Source organism: Eublepharis macularius, chromosome 5 (genome assembly GCF_028583425.1).
Source record: "Eublepharis macularius isolate TG4126 chromosome 5, MPM_Emac_v1.0, whole genome shotgun sequence".
Taxonomy (NCBI): domain Eukaryota; kingdom Metazoa; phylum Chordata; class Lepidosauria; order Squamata; family Eublepharidae; genus Eublepharis; species Eublepharis macularius.
Genome location: NC_072794.1, coordinates 69,340,281 through 69,359,786, shown reverse-complemented (window position 1 = coordinate 69,359,786; position 19,506 = coordinate 69,340,281). Strand labels below are relative to the sequence as shown.

Sequence of the window (19,506 nt, the reverse complement as noted above, 5' to 3'; positions counted from 1 at the left end):
CCAGTGGTTCATCAGAGCCCATTTCTGACAAACCGCCATGAACTTTAGGCTGATTCATTTGGTTCGGTTTTTGGGTTCATCACTGCAGACAGCCTGGCGCCGATCAATCAGTTTCCTAGGCAACAGGGATGGACTTCCTGCAGACCTTCTGCTGACCCAGAAGTGGCCTTCTGCTGGCCCGGAAGTGACCTTCTGCTGACCCAGAAGTGATGATTTGCTGACCTGGATGTGACATTTTCATGAACCAAATGAACTGGTTTGTGAACCGGGGCAGGTTCGTGAACGTTCGTGGTTCGTGAAATGCAATGAACCACAAACCGCACAGTTCGTTTTTTTCCAGTTCGTGCCCATCTCTAGTTCTAAGTTAAAAAATTCCTCTACATAGGAGCAAGATGACGCAATTGTACACAATTGGTTTATCAAAAAAAATATATTCACAGCTTTTCTGAGTTCTTTACTTTTAAATTTAATATATCAACACACATAGCATTGTGACAAACTTAAACTGAATATGTTAAGCATTCATTCATTCATTCCTCACATTTTTCTCCAGATTCTGAGCATATAAGTATCTGTTTCAAAGTAGCCTCATGCATACTTCTTTCTTAGAATTTTACTTTCTGGAGGGTCCTGAAATGGCATTTCTGTGAGCAAACTCTTGAATTTCAGGAGCTAGCATATATATAAAAATATATAATGAAACTGAAATATACACCGGAAATACATATTTATTTGTGTGTTCATTTGTTTTTGAGCATTTTATAATCCATTTTTCTGGTGCTCAAGATGGCTTCCATAAAAGCATATAGGATATAAAAATAGATTGCATTATAAATACATATGGAGAATTAAAAATCAGCAAGTGCCTTCTAAGATTTCCAGGTGGTGTTCTCATTTTGCCTAACAATGGCACTGAATCCAGTGATAGATGAACGTAACCACCATGAAGGCTCATACATGTACAGTGATACATCCAAAGATTTTCTACTCTGATAAATCACTGTTATGCGTCTCTAATGTTCATGAATTACAGCTAATCATTTATTGTATTAACTTGTATTAGCTATGTTTTTAAAACAAATCTTGTACTTGTGCAGTGCATGCACCTATGGCAAGAACATAGATCTGGTGAAGTTTCTACTTGATCAGAATGTGTTGAGCATTAATCACCAAGGAAGAGATGGACATACAGGTAAGACTGTGAAGATAGATGGATGGGTGTGTGTGTGTGTGTGTGTGTGTGTGTGTGAGAGAGAGAGAGAGAGAGAGAGAGAGAGAGAGAGAGAGAGTTATAGCTAAACAGTTCAAAATGTAAATAATTCAGCGGAAGCTTGTTTGAAAAACTTGCATGTAGAGCTATTCATTTAGTAATGTACAGGCACAACATTTCCTTAACTATTTGAAGATGTTAACTTGAGATAGATTATAAAACTAGTTTTTGTAACCTCCAGTAAAGATACCAATAAGTTTTCACCTAGCCATTTTCTGTGTGCACATTACATCTATGCTTTTGGGCATTCTCTGTAACATACAATATGGCCTGGTGTGTGAGGGTGTTTGTTAGTGTGTTTTGCAGACAGAATAAATACTAGCATGTAGCAAAAGACACTGTGATTACTATGTAATAACATGATATGTTCTCAGAAACAGACTCTGTTTTATAACAAATTTATTTTTCAAAAAAATCAATTTACAAACATTATAATTCTACAAGTGGGGGATCTGCGAGGACTTGTGAGGAGCATCTAATTTCCTCTCCCCCACTATTTCCTTTTCCCTTTCATTAAAGTCTCCACCAGCTTTCTTCTCTCTTTCCCATCCATGAGCCAATCTACATTTATCTGCCCCACTGTCTTGAGATTTTTCTCCTTCCTTCCCCCAACATCCTTTGCCCTGGAAACCTATGGCTCAGTTGTGCAGTACCAGCTGCCAGGCTGGGCCCAGGTATGTGGAGGGGAACCTGCAAGGGTTTGCAAGGGGCACCACACTTTCCCTTGTATCTGCCGCCCCATTATTTCCTTTTTCTTGGCAACTCCCATATGCTTATCTTTTTCTGCTTCTGCCTTTCCTTCCTCCCACAACCAACCTACCTTTTATCTGCCCCTCATCTGTATTTCATTTATACCTCACCTTTCTCCCCAATGGCGACCAAGCAGCTTACATCATTCTCCTCTCCTCCATTTTATCCTCTTAAAAACTCTGTGAGGTAAGCAAGGAAGAAAAATTGTAACTGGCCTAAGGTCACCCAGTGCACTTCAATGGCAGAGTGACAATTTCAGCCTGGGTCTCCAAGAACCTAGTCTGAAACTCTATCCACTATACCACACTGGCTTTCAGGGGTCGGCTGCTATTGAACAGTAGCTAGCAGCAAAGCCTGGGTTAGTCATGCAAATTGCCTTGTATCAAGTAGTTGCTGCCAATCCTGACCCCATGGAGTCCTTCCTCAAAGACCAATATAGGCCTGGAAAGGTCCCTGTCCCCTCCCCCACCTCTTACTGACAGAAACCAAAGCTTCAGGGCATCCAATGAAGTTGCTGGGCAGTAGATTCAGGATGGACAAAAGGAAATACTTTTCTACGCAACAAGTGATTAAAATGTAGAATTTGCTGGTGATGGCCACAGGCATAAATAATTCTAAAGGGGATTAGATGGATTGATGGAGGATAGGATTCATGGAGGCTGCTAGCCATGTTGACTAAAGTGAACCTTCACATTCATATTAGGATATCTTCTAGTTTTGTGATACTTTTATGATAGCAGCAGAGTTACTTAGTCAGAAGCGTTTAACCCCAAACATGTATTAATTAGTCTTCAGACAAATCATAGAAAGATAGAACTTACAGTTTTATTGAGGAAGATTCCATCTATAGCAATATCTTGGAGAAGAGAGAAAGATCCTAATCTAAAGAGTCACTTTCCCTATGACTAAACCATGGCCTGACATAGGCAGTGAGGCTGAGGTATGGATCTGTGGGTAAGGCAGGAGCTCAGAGGATCACATCCTTCTACTGGAAGGCCATGAGGGAAGAGAGAGAAATCTCCCAAGAGGCATAGAGACAAGAGGAGTCAGGAGGCATTCTAACCTTAGACAAAACAGTAGCAGCTTACTTGGCTAGAGTTACTCATACATACAGAGAGACATGCAGCTTCCCCCAATGTCCAAGGCATGCTGAAGTCGCCTATTCCAACAATTCAGAGGCAGTAAAACTGAATACCAATGCCAGGAGGCAACATAAGGGAAAGGAGTTGGCCTCTGTGCTCTGTTGTTGGCCCTCCTGTAGGGATCCCAGGTCCCTGGTGGAGGCAGGGGATCCCCCGCTCCCACCCTCCACTCTCCACCACCACTCACCTGGCTGGAGGGAAGGCGGGGGAATAGACCTCCCCCACACACTTCACAGCAGGCCTATTTAGCCCCTGAACAGACTGAATTGGGCCCATTTGGGGTCCAAATCAACCCACTGTGAAGCAAGGGAGCGCTCCCAAGCCCTGTGTGATGATGTCACTTCCCAGAAGCACGGGCATATTTTGGGCACACATGAAGACATCGCCAAAGGTGAGTGCCAGTTCCCTCCCTTCTGCCATGAGGGTAAGGGGACCTGACAACCCTACCCTCTAGAGTAACTGGTTGGCCACTATGTGAGACGGGATGCTGTTTTGATTAAATTAAGGGATTTTAACTCTGCCACTCCAGGGTTCTTTTTTGTCATGTTGAGAATTAGATATATTGATTACAATCCATATTATATTTTAAAACCGCTTCTTACAACAACAATTTTTCCTGATCTATTTTCTAGCGCTACATTCTGCTTGCTATCATGGCCACATCCGTCTTGTCCAGTTCTTACTGGACAATGGAGCTGATATGAATCTTGTAGCCTGTGATCCTAGCAGGTCTAGTGGTGAAAAAGATGAGCAAACCTGTTTGATGTGGGCCTATGAAAAAGGTACTGTTTTGTTGGTGTTCCACTCTCAACCTTAAAAATACAGCATGATAGAACAGATAGGGTAGGACAGTTGTTAGAAAAACAAGTCAGCCCATGCTGAGAAGGCCTGCCACTATGTTTTGGCTTCTGACACTTAGAGAGTAAGCAATACCAAATGTGAGGTTTCTACTCTGAGAAAGTCTAACATGCTAACCAAAGCTTTAATTCCACATAAACTGGGTCACGACGAGCCTCATCTGTTCAAATAAAATAAATATCCTAAATATCCATCCATTCAAAAAAGGCAGTTTCTGACTGTAAGGTATAGACAAGGCTTTAGGGCCAAGCTCTCCCCGCCCCCCCTGTTTTCACTGAACAAGGTACCAGAGACAACATTAGAATGCAGTTATCCATGAAGTCCATTCGAAAACCAGGGACTGCTATTGATTTGTTGAGGAAAGAAACTCTGGTTCTACTGTGATGGGCAGCAGCATAAAGCCCCTTTAAAGATTGATAGTTATCCTTGATTTCCTGCAGAAATTCTTCAAAGAAACTGCATATCTCTGTGGTTTCTGCCGTGCTGTACGTACTTTACACATTTCACAGATCTGCTCTGGCAATAGCTCAGATTCTTGTTCTGCTTCTCTTTGTCCTCCAAACTCCACGAGAAACCTGTTAATTTTTAGAAGCTATTTCCTTTAGGCTCAGATATATTTTCACCTGAAAATGTACATGAAACTCTGCTCATTCTACAGACGTAAACAAACAATTCTTGAGAGTCTTAAAAACACTATATTAATTCCAGATATTAAATTAGTAGAAGATTCAGGAGTGGTTGGTTCAGGAGTACACAATTTCACTATTGTCATAGTATATGTTTGCCTTTTGCACTTCAGAGAAAATAAAATAGTAGTGCTGCCAAGAATAAAAACATTTCAAGGTACAAGAAACCAGGGGGCAAAAGCAATAAACACTCAATATTAATAAATATATATATTTACATGTGCAAAATACGGAAGTGCAAGTGCATACAGAAATAATTCAAAAGTGCATAGGTATGAGGTAGTCTGTCAGTCTATAAATTATTTCAACTGGTGGATGGAGAGTACGCGAAGGTGGAAGGAAAGCATCCAGCTTGTGCTGGAAATCAGTCCATAGTCCACAGATGGAGCTGGACATGCCAGAGGACACACCTAGCCGACGGGCTTATGCTCGCAACTTTCCAGTTCCCGTTTCGTTGTTACTTCTTCTTGGGCTAGTTTTAATGGATGATCACAAGCGTCTCTCCTCACCCCACACTCAGTTGGAAACACAGTGAAGTTGCGAGCATAAGCCCGTCGGCTAGGTGTGTCCTCTGGCACGTCCAGCTCCATCTGTGGACTATGGACTGATTTCCAGCACAAGCGGGACTCTTTCCTTCCACCTTCGCGTATTCTCCGTCCACCAGTTGAGAATATATATGGAATTTTTGAAATAATTTATGGACTGACAGACTACCTCATACCTATGCACTTTTGAATTATTTCTGTATGCACTTGCACTTCCATATTTTGCACACGTAAATATATATATTTATTAATATTGAGTATTTATTGCTTTTGCCCCCCGGTTTCTTGTACCTTGAGTTGTTCCATTCCCCGGGGGTTTCCCTTTGTTTTGTAGCTCTAAGAATAAAAACATGGCTTTGAATAAGGTCTGAATACTTCTTAAGCTTGGGGACAGAAGACAATTTTTCATATTAATAATTATCACTTTCTACTGTGTGTCCTATCTTCCCATACTGTTCATAGCTTTTAAAAAGTTTTTCTAAAATTTCTACAATGTTCAGTCTGATATTCTGTGATATAGACTGCAATCCTATGCATCCATAGAATAAATGCCATTGAATAAAGTAGGACCTACTTCTGAATAAATATGCATAGGATTGCAGTCAGGCAGTTGGCAAGTGCTGTTCAGAGCAGTTATGACGACGCTATGGTAGCATAGTAAGATTTAGGACTGAATTATGAGATACTCCGCCAATTCACTTCTGACTGTTGCTCTCTTCTTATTACAACTGCTGTTTTTCAGGGCATGATGCTATTGTTACTCTTCTGAAGCATTACAAAAGACCTCAAGATGAATCACCTTGTAATGAGTACTCCCAGCCTGGAGGAGGTGTGCTTCTGTCAAGCTGTTCTATTTTACACCACAAATATTGATGTAACAAACATCACACACACACACACAGAAAGAGAGAGAGCAAACTAGTCAGATTATATATTAGAGCTCATACATGGACAATACATTTGTATAGCATTGCCATTATTTTTCAAGATATATTGGCTTGGATCCCATCTAAAATTTCCTCCCCTAGAAGTGCAAGTTCTCCACCTTCTCCCTTCTGCTGTAGCCTTGCTCCCAAAATTCTGCTTCTGGGAATAAAATCCCCCCGCTGGCCGCCCCCGCCCCCAAGCAGCATAAACAGAGTTTGAGGGCTGTCATTGGAAAGGGGAATCAGCAAAAATCGCCTTCTTGTGTGTGTGTGTGTGTGCCGATCATTTCATTAGGATCCAAACCTTTGTATCTTTTATTTCTTTTAAGAATTCCCTATTATCTTAAAACAAGGTTTTCATCCTATACTTGTTAGAAAGAAAGGCATGTTAAGAAAGAGAAATTCCATCCTACATGTTGGATAAACTGCTTACTCATTCTGTGTTTACTGCTTTTTTGGGTTATTTGTATATTAGGACTAGTATCCAAACCCACATATTTGAAGGTAGCTGTATTAAAATGAAGGATAAAAATATTTTGTCAGTTTGAGCTGTAGGTAGGGATCTCAGGTGCCCGTTGGTGACAGTCAATCTCCCAGCAGTTTACCTAATTGCCTGCTGGTTGCTGGTGACTGGCAGGAGGTTTCCAGCTGCCTGGAGATCACCTGCCACTGGCAGGCACCCTAGGAACATGTGTGGTGTGCGTGCTCCCAGAGGACGTGATGACATCACTTCTGGAAGAATCAGCCCTGTGCAGAATTGTGGGAGTGCCCCTGTGGCCAACGTGACAATGTCACTTCCAGAAGTAATGTCATCATGTTGGCGTCGGGAGCATGTGCATGAAAAACACCCATGTAGAGAGAAGAAGACATGTGAGTGCCAGGTCCCCCCTTTCCAGGAGGGTAAGGGGACCCGGCAACCCTAGCTGTAGGCCACAGGAAATTCTGTATAGAGCACTGCCCGGGGAACATCTTTGAATAAAGTACAGAAGTTTCCGTGTTGCCAAAGGCAGAAGCTAAATTTTATTAAGATATAATATAATAGGAGTGGTAGATCATAGGCTGGTGCTAGACAACTTTTTCACTCATTTCATAACATCGAAGAGCACCCAGGGAAAAAGCCTCACTAAATGTTCTTAAAATACACTTTCATTCACTTTTTGCAATTTGCACTGCCAAATACATTTACTCAGAAACCAATCCCATTGATTTCAGATGGATGCACTTTTTATAAAATACACTTAGATTTTCAATTTGAATCTTGCATATATCTAAGAAGAGAAATTTGAACTTTCCCATGATTCATCCAGTGTAGTCTCTTTGTTTATATACACACACGTGTGTGTGTATGTACATGTGTGTGTGTTTGTGCATATGTACACATGCTAGCCATCAGAATCCGTGCTGACTGTAACCTTTACAACCAAGACTTCATGCACTTAATCCGAGGATGATTGCCTACAAGAATCTTCAGTATAGCATATTATGTATCTGTTATCTGGCTGATTCTTCTAGGAGCTCAGGAGGGTACAGATTATTCTTCCCTCCTTTCTTTTATTCTAAAACAACACTTTGAGGTAGGTGAGGCTGAAAGCAAGTGATTGGCCCAAGGTCACACAGTAAGCCTTCATGACTGAGTAAAGATTTGAACCCAGATCTTCCATTCTAATACTAAACACTGTGCCACATTAACTGTTTGTACAGTATGTTGTTTTTAAAGTCAATGTGATTGGGAATATATAACTTATATATTCATTCATTGTTTTCCATTTTGAATATATACGTATTAGCTTATAGTTTATACAGGAGATCTAAACCTGTAGCTACTATGAATTTGTAGCTAGTATGAATCTATGTGTCATTACCTATAGCTGAATGACAAGACATTTCCACATAAATGTTAGAACAACATATACTGTCTATAATACCAGTATATTTATTTTTCAAAACACATATTTACAATCCTACTCGGATTTTACTTTTTTTTTTTAACCTGCAGAACACTAGATATTGTCTTGAATGTCTGTGCTTTGATTTCAGATGGATCTTATGTGTCAGTTCCATCTCCACTAGGGAAGATTAAAAGCATGACAAAAGGTATGTTTACTGAATCAGAAGTATATTTATTAGAGAAGGGCCAAATTCTTCCAAAACCCAGTTGAATCATGGGCCTTTCTGCTACTTCCCATCCCCAAAGTGTTGTAAAAATAGAGATGATACAGATTTAGCAATATAAAATAGGCAGCGGCTCTCCTATGTAAGTGATACAACATATATTCCACAGGGCACTCTCACCCTGAATGCCATTCATTCCCATTTGGAGTTCCCATTCTATGGTTGCCAGCTCTTTTTCTGATAAGTTTCTCAGAAGCTAAACGTTGTTGATGAAGTAGCTTTAAGATATAGTGGTCTTATCAGGATAACGCTGGCAACCTAAATCTGCACTGCATGGCAGTATTCAGAATTGGCTATGTGGAATTAACACAGAACCTAGACACCATGCCTGCCAAATATCTGTTTTGGCATAGGGTCCAGTGGCCACAGTGCATAGGAGGGACAGGCTGCCCCCCCCCCTTGCCAAGGTTTGGGATAGTATCAACAACAGACAGAGGTTCAAGTGAGGTAAATGAGAATTTGGCATGAGGGTTTCAAAGTTAGAAGCAACTTTCACCCACTGATTTGAGACTATGCTTAGAATTTATTACCCTGGCCTGAATGTCATACACATTAATTTTTTTCCTTGTTTGGTCTTTCATTTAGAAATGTCAGAAATTATGTGCTGTGAGTTGCTAGTGAATAGTCATGTAGTCCAATCTTTTCCATGCTCTATACAGAGTAAATCCCATTGGTTTACCTTCAAGAAAGTGTGCATAAGACAGCATAATTCCATTTATCTATACTTGAAAGTTAAGTCCTACAGAGTTTATTGGCACTTACTTCCAAAGATATATACTCAGGGTTGCTGCTTTTGTTTTTTAATGCAGTAGCCTGTATCCAATCACACAGTTCCATTGATGGAATAGAATATCTGATTGAGGAAGATGGGGTGGTGATATCCACCATTTCACCCTATCTGCTTCAGATCTCCACATTGCTTTTGATGCTGTTCCTGAAGGTCTGCTGACCACCAGGAACAAAACTGGGGTTAAATCCAAGCTTAATTTTCCAGAGCAGAATGGAACTTTCCTGCCTCTGCCCTCCTACTGCAGATCACTGATCTCCACAAAATGCTGCTCCTGGGAAACAGGGGGTGGCAAGGAATGTTGGGGGGGGGGTCTGCAGGAGGAAGGGGGAATCTGCAGAAATTGCCAGTTTAATCAGGATGCAAACCTAAATGTGTTGCTAGGAGTCAGGAATGTGAATCAGGAAAACAAAGGCAACTGTTATTAGATTTATACTAGCTGTATACCATCCGCTTTAAAAGTTTGTTTATTCATTCATTCATTCATTTTTATTTTATTTAAAACATTTTATTCCAATTTTCTACCCAAAATAAGGTCCCTAAGGTGGCAAACATTAAACCATTAACAAACGATTCAAATCAGCATGTTAAAACAATTTAAATTTAAAATAATATTTTAAAACTATTCAATACACATATAAATAAGCCCAAAGAACAAGGAGGATGTTCTGTACAGAAAGTTACTGTGCTTTTGAGACAAAACTCAGTTGCAAGTTGGTGATTCTTCTAACACCCCTCCTTGTCATATCTTAACTTGGAGTACATCGAGCGTTTATACAGTATCCATGTAATCTGAAAGGATATCCAAATGTTCCATTAAGAAACGGTTTGATAAAGCTGTTACAGTGAAGCATGTGGATCAACAAGTTAGCCAGCATATTCTGTTGTGTATCCAATCCAATTCCAAGTGTCATTGAATAGGAGATCAGAATAGGTATGAAAAAAGAGCCTCACTAGCCACAGCTGGAGAGACAGGAGAAGGAACTAATTCCTTGTATAAAGGATTTTCTGCACCATTACAAGATTCAGATAGAATATGCATATGGAATGGTGTTCTTTAGTGATAAGCTTCAAAAGCACACACACAAAAAGCTCCAAGGCAGTTAGAATGTTGCAAATCCGTATTTATTATTAGAGTTTATTGTTGAGTACAGAGGCAAAGATGAGCAAAAATTCTAGCCAACCAATCGCAGAAGAAAAAAACAGCCGTTAATGTGTAATATTTTTGTTAAATATAGTGCTTTAATATATATTTTCACTGCGTTTTATAAGCAGACACTTTTCTTTTGCAGAGAAGGCAGATGTCCTCCTCCTCCGTGCTGGTTTGCCATCCCATTTCCACCTCCAGCTTTCAGAAATAGAGTTCCATGAAATTATTGGTTCAGGTAAAAGGGAACAGGAAATGTGTCAATTTTACAAAAAGAAGTTTTTACATGTCATGGTGTGCTTATTTTATTTAATTTCTTTTAGGGTCGTTTGGAAAAGTGTACAAAGGACGATGTAGGAATAAAATAGTGGCAATCAAACGGTTAGTGCTAGCAGAATTTTTGATTTATTTATTTGTTTAGATTTATTTATTTTATTAGTTAAAACAACAAAGAATCTAGGGGTACCTTAAAGATATTGTGGCATAAGCATACGTAAACTAGAACCCGTTTGTTCAAATGCGTGAAATGTCACCCAAAGTTGGCAACAAAAATATTGATTATTTTATTTATACACACACCCATATATACTCATCTATATATACTTCTGTACAAAAGCTTATGCCCCAATAAATTTTAGTCACAAAACTGTTATTTTTACTACAACAGATTAAAACAGCCAGTGCTTTAAAGTTTAAAATGTATATTCTTAAGCAAATTTTGATATTTTCCTTATGTTTCTTTCCAGTTACCGAGCCAACACTTACTGCTCCAAATCAGACGTTGACATGTTTTGTCGTGAAGTTTCCATTCTGTGCAGACTAAATCACCCCTGTGTTATCCAATTTGTTGGCGCTTGCCTGGATGACCCAAGTCAATTTGCCATAGTCACGCAATACATATCTGGAGGATCCCTCTTTTCCTTGCTACATGAACAGAAAAGGTAAACTGGCTTACATCTCCGTTGTACCTTTAGGGAAATCATGCAGATTATCAGAACTGTGTTATGCCCATAAAGGAAAATCTATTAGAGAAAAAGTCTAAATCTGCCTTTCATTGTTATAACATGTATTACAATAACGGATAGCTCTTTGCATAGTCAAGTGTATATAAAGACCAAGAGATACAGACATTTTCACTCAGTGCTATTGGCTGGTTGTTATATGAGGGTCACACTTTCCCAAAATAATAGATAGGGTCATAGAAACATAATGGAGAGTGAAGCAAAGTTACAAAAAGTAAGACACAAAGGTTTAGTACAGACAGGTGTGAAATAATGTTTTAATTAAAATAACTGTAGTTAATATGATTGTCTGAATGTGGTCCATCCTGGTTAGCTAAGGTCCATCAAACCAGGATCTGAAACCATGATATGAAGTTGGGTTATTAACCACAGGAAAGTCACTTTCAAACAGGTTTTTTACTGCAGTTTAACTGCCACAGAGCAATGGATCCTTATGTCTTGTCTAATCGATTTGACTTCTCTGTGTTCTCAATTTTTTCCATAGTTCCAAACCACTTTTAATCCAGTGTTTCCTTTGATGTGCTCTGAAACTGCTTCTTCTGTAATATGAATGTTACTGTTAGCTATGATTTCTCATTATGGGTGAACACGGGCATCCTAGTTTAATCCTGACTTGTTCCCCAGTCTCCATTCTCCAGTAACAGAGTAAAGGTAATGAAACCAACATTGGTCAACCTAGATTTGACAGGCTGTCTGCAAGGGGAATCCTGGTTTCAGAAACTAACCAGAGTTAAAATAAATCATGGCTTCATGTCTGAATTCAATCCAAGAAGCATGCCCCCTCCCCACAAAAAAACAATAATCCCGCCTTGTCATTTGAAAATAGGTTGACCAACATGGTTATTTTTGAGATTGGCCTGAAAGAAAAACAACATGTAGCCATATTGTTTGATATTGTTTAATAGTTGGGCCTGTGGTGATGATAGTGGTGATTTCAGATTTTTATACAGAAAAAGAAGCCATGAAATTGGAAAATATAAGAGAATGCTCAGTGCAATTGCTCAGTTTATAATATTTTGTCCTGTCCTTTCAACCAACTCATTTTTCCCATTCCATATTGTATCATGTCTACATATTGTTTATGAAAACATCTTTGTTTAGTTCTACCTTCTTTATTCTTCATATAGATTTATACACATAAATTGATATGAGGAGCTGTGTTGAAGACACATATGAGGTGGACATGAACATATGGAATATTGACTGGGTCCAGCTTTATTAGTCTGTGGTGGCAGTGACTCTAACAGAGTATACCCAACTCATTACAGCTTCTATTTATGATGTGATTGATAGAGCATGTGGGCAAGAAGAGAAAGAAAAATGTGAATGTTGGCAGCACCATGAAATCTACTCCATTCCCACCCTCCACATGCCCAACCAAAGATTTTGCAACAAATTGAAAAGCAAAATTGAAGGCAAATTAAAGACAAATCAAGTTTTAATTCAGAATAAACTGTGGGTTTTTGTTTCTCAATGAGAGTGTTTTCTTGATTTGTTACATGGACAGGGGGGAGGACAACTTGATTTACAGGTGACACACCTGCAAATTTGTTTTTAAGAGCTAATTTTGCATTTTTTTGATCAATGCAATGAATTCTTTTAATTCCAGGAATCTTGACTTGCAATCTAAATTAATCATTGCTGTAGATGTTGCAAAAGGCATGGAGTATCTTCATAATCTTATCCAGCCAATAATACATCGGGACTTAAACAGGTACATTTCTCTTTTGTTTCTCCAAGCCCATTGTCATATAAAATTCTAAAATTAATACAGGATGGCATCACCTTAACCATGGTAATTTACTAAAATGAGAACAGTTAACTGAAGACTGTGATTCACAATTGTAGCCAGAAGCATCAGTTACTGGTTCTATTGGCAAGTAAATGACAGTCCTGTAACTGGGCAACGGATTAATCAAATTCAGGACTAGAATGAAATTGTAGTGTGTACAGAAGGGGCAGAGTGGCCATTAAGGCCACTGGGAAGAGTCCCATGGGCTGATGGCTGATAGCCTGGGTGGGAGGGTCTCCAGCGGGCAGACCCAAGCTGGAGATGTGAGGAATGAGGACTTGCTGCAGCAAAGATGTACTCTTTTGGCACAACCTTGCCCAGCCTAGCCTCACAGTGACAAGGGAAAATAAGAGCCCACTGCACTGAGTCTTGAAGCAATGAGGGACTGGATGGGTCCACTAGTTTCACTGGCCAGGCAAGGAAGTGGCCAAGCTCACCATGCCTGACTGCCCACCTTGGCCATGCAGCCACTCCCACCCTCCTTTAAAGAGTCAGGGGGACTGAGGGTACAGTCCTGTAACCCCCAGAGTTCCAAGGGCCAGGTTCAATTTCTAGAGTAATGTTCAGAAATTCAGAATGTGAATCCAATTTATTTAAATATAACATAAACAACTGTGAAAACATTCCCAAAGCTAATGATACTGGTTCACCAACCAGCGTCCCCAGAGCAAAGTCCTACTCACAATCCACTTTGCAGAGGGTACAGACAATACTGTGGGTTTGTCCAGAGGCTATACCTAGAATAGCGTCCCAAATATCCAAAAGGCAGCAGGAATTCTTTTTGTGAACATGCTGGATGAATCCTTGAGCTTGTTCATTTCCCTTGGAGCAGTTCCCCTTTCCTTCTGGCAAGATGAAGTGGGGCAGCTCTCTACTAGGGTCTTGATCTCAGGCAGTTAATGAAGAGTTTAATTGTCAGTAATTCTTGCTCTTTGCTCTTCCCAGCTTCTCCAGCTCTTCCTAGCCGCCACTGTTCTCTAAGGGATAAGTGTTCATTCCTCCCCAGCTAGCCATTTCAGCTCTTTGTCTGATTTAGATCCAAAGCTTAGAAACAAGCTTTGCTTCTCAGAGAGCACTGCCTTCAGCACTCCTCTCTCTACCTCCCAGTCTTTTCAGCTAGCCCAGTCCTGTTTTATACCACCTCTCTAAGTCACAGTGGCCCTTTCAAACACATGCCCCATGAGCCTTTGCTAAACATGCAAATTAATACAAACCACCTAACATCAGTTATCTGCTAGTGTGGTCTGGCCTAAGGTCTATTTAAGTATCTGCAGTCTTCTAATCAGACCTAGGCCCTAAGCCCCCAACCCTTTTTTCAGTTCAGGCTTACAGTCCTTTTCTAGGAACACTAGAAAAGGACTGTAAGCCTAAAATTCGTGAGGCCTGAGATCTGGCCATATTTCCTTGTGGTCTTTGGACAAGTCTGTAAGGAAGGCTCCATGTTGGCCCAACAGTTGTATAGATTCCTGTGAGCACCGCTTCATCCTATTGTACAGGCTTTGACAATCATTGCAGCCGCAGCAGCCCACTGTTTGGCAGTAGCCTTTTAGTCCGTGTGTGAGAGCCACTTGCTATTTTCCACAAGTTTCATTGCAATAATTAATAACTAATTTGAAAGTCATCAACTGTCTACCATGCTAGAGATAATTTTGTAAGTAACTTATTCATCCTGCTTTATTAACTCAGTGGGACTACAGGTGATTATCATTATAACAGCCCCAAACCTGCTTGGGTTGCTTGCTTTACAATGTAGACTTCTGGACAATATGATAAAAAGTATCCTTTTTAAAGGAAACAGACACTATTTTTTGTTTTTGAACTTCTGAAATCTTTTCTTCAGCCAAACTGGTGTCCAAGCCAATATCTGTGACATTTAAAATAACACAAGAAAGGAAGGAAGGATTCCATTAGGATTCTATCGGGCTTCCATGATAAAGAATTTTTGCACATTCAGTATGAAATCATAATTATTAGTAATATTCATAACATAAATATTTTGCTGAAAATATTTTGAAGCATAGACATTGCCCTCCTAGTTGGAATGAAGAGACAGACACAGGCGTTGGATCTAAGGGCCACTTTATTAAATTAACCTCAACATTAAACATTAACCCATAACTGTGGCAAGGGTAAAAGTGGTACAGGCCAAGCCATGGGGTCACCTCCACCTTGACCTGTTTGGGCGAGCCCCAAAGCCCCAGGTGTGAGCCCTCCCTGAGGATGACTAGGAGACCCGGCTGGCCAGGCAAATTGGTTCCCCCTTTTCAAGCTCCTAAGCCTCAGCTGTACAGCAGTGAGGGAAGGACTTGCACATGGGGTTCCTCCAGGCAGTCTGCCCATGCACACTGGCAGCTGTCACAAGCAGTACCAGCTGCTCCTAGCAGACCCCTCTTCCTTACCAATAGGGAAGTGCCAAGGGTGCTCACCAGCCCGCTGATTCTAACCAAAATCTATCCCGCCAGTGACATTACTAACAAACACCACCACATGCCAATTTCCACCACTCGAGTCCAGGTGCAAGGTAGGCGAAAAACCGCTCATCCCATGTCCAATTGGGGATAAGGAGGAAAAAATTCCTACCTGGCTCTGAATACAGCAACTGGCTAATCCTGCACCAAAACAGGGTGAGGAGGGTGGGATGAACATTGTGCAAAACTGAAGCCGGGTGCACGGAACTGCCTAAAGAGGCTGTTGGCTCCGCACACCCGAAAAAGCACTGGATGCCCGGGAAAGCTGTTCTGTCCTCCCTCCTTCCAGGAGGGCAATGTACGGCCCCCTCCATGAGCAGCTAAAGCTGCCTGGAGGCATGGCCGAATTTTATTTATTTTAGTATTTTATACATCTTTCAACTATCAAAACAACAACTTACAAATAAAAATAATTAGGTGCATTAGGACTAGAGATGGGCAAAAACAGAAAAAAAATGAACATGATGTTCGTTGTGTGTTGCCATCCACAAACAGGGACTAGTCACAAACAAACATGAACATGGCCCTGTTCATGAACATGTTCGTGGTTGGCTGTTCGTGGGGGGCAGCAGGCTCTCCTCCAGCCATCATCCAAGTTTGGTCAAGATCCCTACTGCACCACTCCCAGAAACCTGACCTGAGCAGGCACCAGGAAAAGTATCAATAATAAATAATAGCTTGATCCCAGAGCCTGGCAACAGCCCTGGAACTTGAAGTGGTAGATCCCTACCACACCACTCCCAGAAACCTTACCTGATCAGGCAGCAGGAAAGGTACCAATCATAAATAATAGCTTGGCCCAGAGCCTGGCAGTAGCCCTGGAACCTGAAGGGGTAGATCCATATCCCACCACGCTCAAAGAAAATTCAAGCTCCAATGCACTCTCCCTGCTTCTCTATCAAAATGCCAACAGCAGCTGTCTCTCTCCCTCTCCACTGTCTGCAAAGACTAGCCAGAGCTGGGAGCCCCCCCCCGCCCCATGGTCTTTGCTTTCTTGTAACAAATTTGTTGCTCCACACTTGAAAGGAAGACATGCCTATCAAGCTAAATTGGGCTTAGATTGGGGTTTCCAGGGCAACAGCAGGAGTTCAGACAGAGTTCAGACAATCCCTGCCTAAGTTGCCAAGGGAATTGATTGCAGGTGCCAGACTGTCTGGCTTGACAAACAGCAACGAACAGCAATGAATGAGGCTTGCAACGACCACCTGTTCGTTTAGAATGGGGCCTCACGAGCAGCTTGATCGTGAACAGCAGACTGGGCTGTTCGTGGCTTTTTTTGTTCGTATTGGTGTTCTTGCCCATCTCTAAGTAGGCCAACCAAGTACCATACCACAATCAATCAGTTCAGCTCAATGCTGTCCAGAACAAAAACATCTTTAGCTTATTCCGCCTCTAAGGATGGTGCCATTGTCACTTCCAGAGGGAGGCAGTCCCAGCCTTTGAGAGCTGCAGCTGAACATAGATCTTGACAAATCTCACTTCAGTTCCAAGAGGGAAACGCCATTCCCAGATCTCAGAGCATTTAAGTCCTTTCTGTATGTTGTTATCCAGAGGCTTTAAGGCACTCATGTAGCTCTAGCAGACTACCCATTTCACTGCAATGTTGGGGCTATAGCTGCTTCCTGACATTGTAGAGAATGCGGCTGCTTGTGCTGCTCCCTGGGGGACCCATGCATACCCTTAAAAGCCTATCATGCTTTTGATCATGGTTATATGTTTGCTTTTGGAGTTTATTATGTTACACAAGTTGCTGTATATGGAGATGACTGAGGTTATTGCTGAAGTCCCTGTTTAATGAAGTACACTGCTATAAACTAAATTACAATGTGGAGCTGTGTCTAAGTTCACTCCCCAAGTTCTTTGTCATTGTCTAAGCGCTATTAACCTGTAGTAGGCTTAAAGCTTTATAATAACAGCTGAGCTGAAAGATTCCAGTCCCAGTCATTCTTTTGTCAGGGAAGAGCACCAGATTTATCTTCTCAAGCTCTGAAGAAACAGCATGTTTCTCCTGTTTCAAGTTTCTGTACTAGGGACAACAGCAACCAGTAGTTTTTCAGGTTTCTGTACTTGTGAGTATTCCTGGCCTCAGTGTGTTCAAAGGACATTTACAGCATGTTTTATTAAGACAGTATATGAGGTGGGAGTCAGGTTTATGTTCTGGTTTTTAATATAACAGCAAGATCTTTGAACTTGGCCTCATATGCAGCAATAGCACCTAACCTACTGAGCCAGCTAAGGAAGTTTCCCTGCTCTATTTATTTATGTAGTTATGTGTGTGTATGTATACATACATATACATATACATATACGTTTACACTCATACACACATATACATGCATACATACATACATACATTATATATATATACACAGAGAGAGAGAGAGAGAGACACACACACACACACACATATGTATTTGTGTATAGTATACATACATACATGTATGTATATTACATATGTATGTATGTATTTATTACAGTTTTTTTAACTTCAGTCTTCATTCAAGGAGCTCAGGGTGGTATACATTCTCCTCCCATTGATTATATTATCTCAACAACCCAGTGAGGTAGCTTTGGTTGAGGGAGAGTGACTGAACTAATGTCACTCAGAAAACTTCATGGCAGAGTGGGGATTCAAACTGGGGTTTCCCAGATCCTAGTCCAGCACACTGACTACAACACCATGTTGGTTCTTTAGGCCAGTGTTTCCCAACCCTTTGGGTCGGACCCAGAAATGGGTCTCAAAGCCTCTGAAAAAGGGTTGCAGGTCATCCCTCTGTAATGGCTCCCCCTGCCTTTTGCATTGCTCTCTTTCTCTCCTCTTCCTCCACACCAACTTCTCACATTCTCATTTCCCCCACCCTTTACAATAATGAGGAAGGAAAAGCCATCTGACAACTAGTAACTTCACAAGTAAACACAACTTCCTGTGTAGAATAATATTTCTGTAGGAATATCATTGTTTGAGAAGTGGATCCTGTAAGAACAAACTTTGGTGCTTAATTTGAGGAAAGACTTTGACCTGTGTTTTGGAAACTTAAGGCCTGATGCTGACCCTAGAAACAATGTCTTCCCTGTCATATCATAGTTGGTATCTCTTCATTGTATATGTGTGTTGATTGATAAATAATCAAGTAAAATGTGTCCTGATATTTACTAGAGTGAGTTTTTTTAGAATCTTAAAGGAGATTAGAAGGAGTAATAAAGATGAAGAAGGTGGTGAAAGGCTGGAGTGTAGCCCTCATATGCAAAAGCTGTATACTGTGGAATGCCACTTGCCTGAGATTCATAGAATTAGAAATAGTTATATTTCATTTGGTAGCAGATTGATAGCAGAAGCGTTTCCCCCCAACATGCAGTAATTAATCCTCAGGCAATCAAATTGTATAAAATATAGAACTTATAGTTTATCGAAGTAGATTCCATTGATGGTAATATCTTGGAGAAGAAAGGAAGAGTCCACCAAAGAGTTACTTTCCCTATATACCAACAGCCAGTTTGCTTGGCATCGAGACTGGGTGTGGATGTGTGGATGAAGCCTTTATGGCAAGAGCTCTGAGAAATATATCTTTATCCTTGAAAGGCCATGAGACAAGAAGAAAGTATCTCACAAGAAACACAGAGACAGAGGAGGAGTCAGGAGGTCTTCTCACCTTAGATAAAGAGAAATAGCTTATTATCAAGAAAGTTACACATACACACTGAGAGACATGCAGTGCCCCCCCCCCAATGTCCAGGGTATGCTGAGTCGCCTATTCACATAGTACAATGTGATGTTTGATGGTTTCTCAAAAACCTATGGTTGGCTACTGTAGATAATGGAATGCTGGACTAGATGGGCACCAAGGTCATACTTCAACTAGGGTGCTAGAAGACCTTGAGCCCAACCCTTAATGGGTCACTGTACCAAGTAACTTTGGACTTGTGGGTCACCATATCCAAAA

General features: G+C 40.8%; 1 protein-coding gene across 1 annotated transcript in view; it reads left to right on the top strand.

Annotated features, from left to right (window-relative positions):
- TNNI3K (TNNI3 interacting kinase) overlaps nucleotides 1-19,506 on the top strand; it is a 323,247-nt gene that overhangs the window by 115,780 nt on the left and 187,961 nt on the right. Inside the window, exons 10-17 of the mRNA XM_054979625.1 lie at nucleotides 1,098-1,192; nucleotides 3,795-3,944; nucleotides 5,994-6,080; nucleotides 8,215-8,271; nucleotides 10,429-10,521; nucleotides 10,607-10,664; nucleotides 11,030-11,224; nucleotides 12,915-13,019. Coding sequence (XP_054835600.1) covers nucleotides 1,098-1,192; nucleotides 3,795-3,944; nucleotides 5,994-6,080; nucleotides 8,215-8,271; nucleotides 10,429-10,521; nucleotides 10,607-10,664; nucleotides 11,030-11,224; nucleotides 12,915-13,019 — 840 coding nt within the window. The remainder of the gene's footprint in view (nucleotides 1-1,097; nucleotides 1,193-3,794; nucleotides 3,945-5,993; nucleotides 6,081-8,214; nucleotides 8,272-10,428; nucleotides 10,522-10,606; nucleotides 10,665-11,029; nucleotides 11,225-12,914; nucleotides 13,020-19,506) is intronic.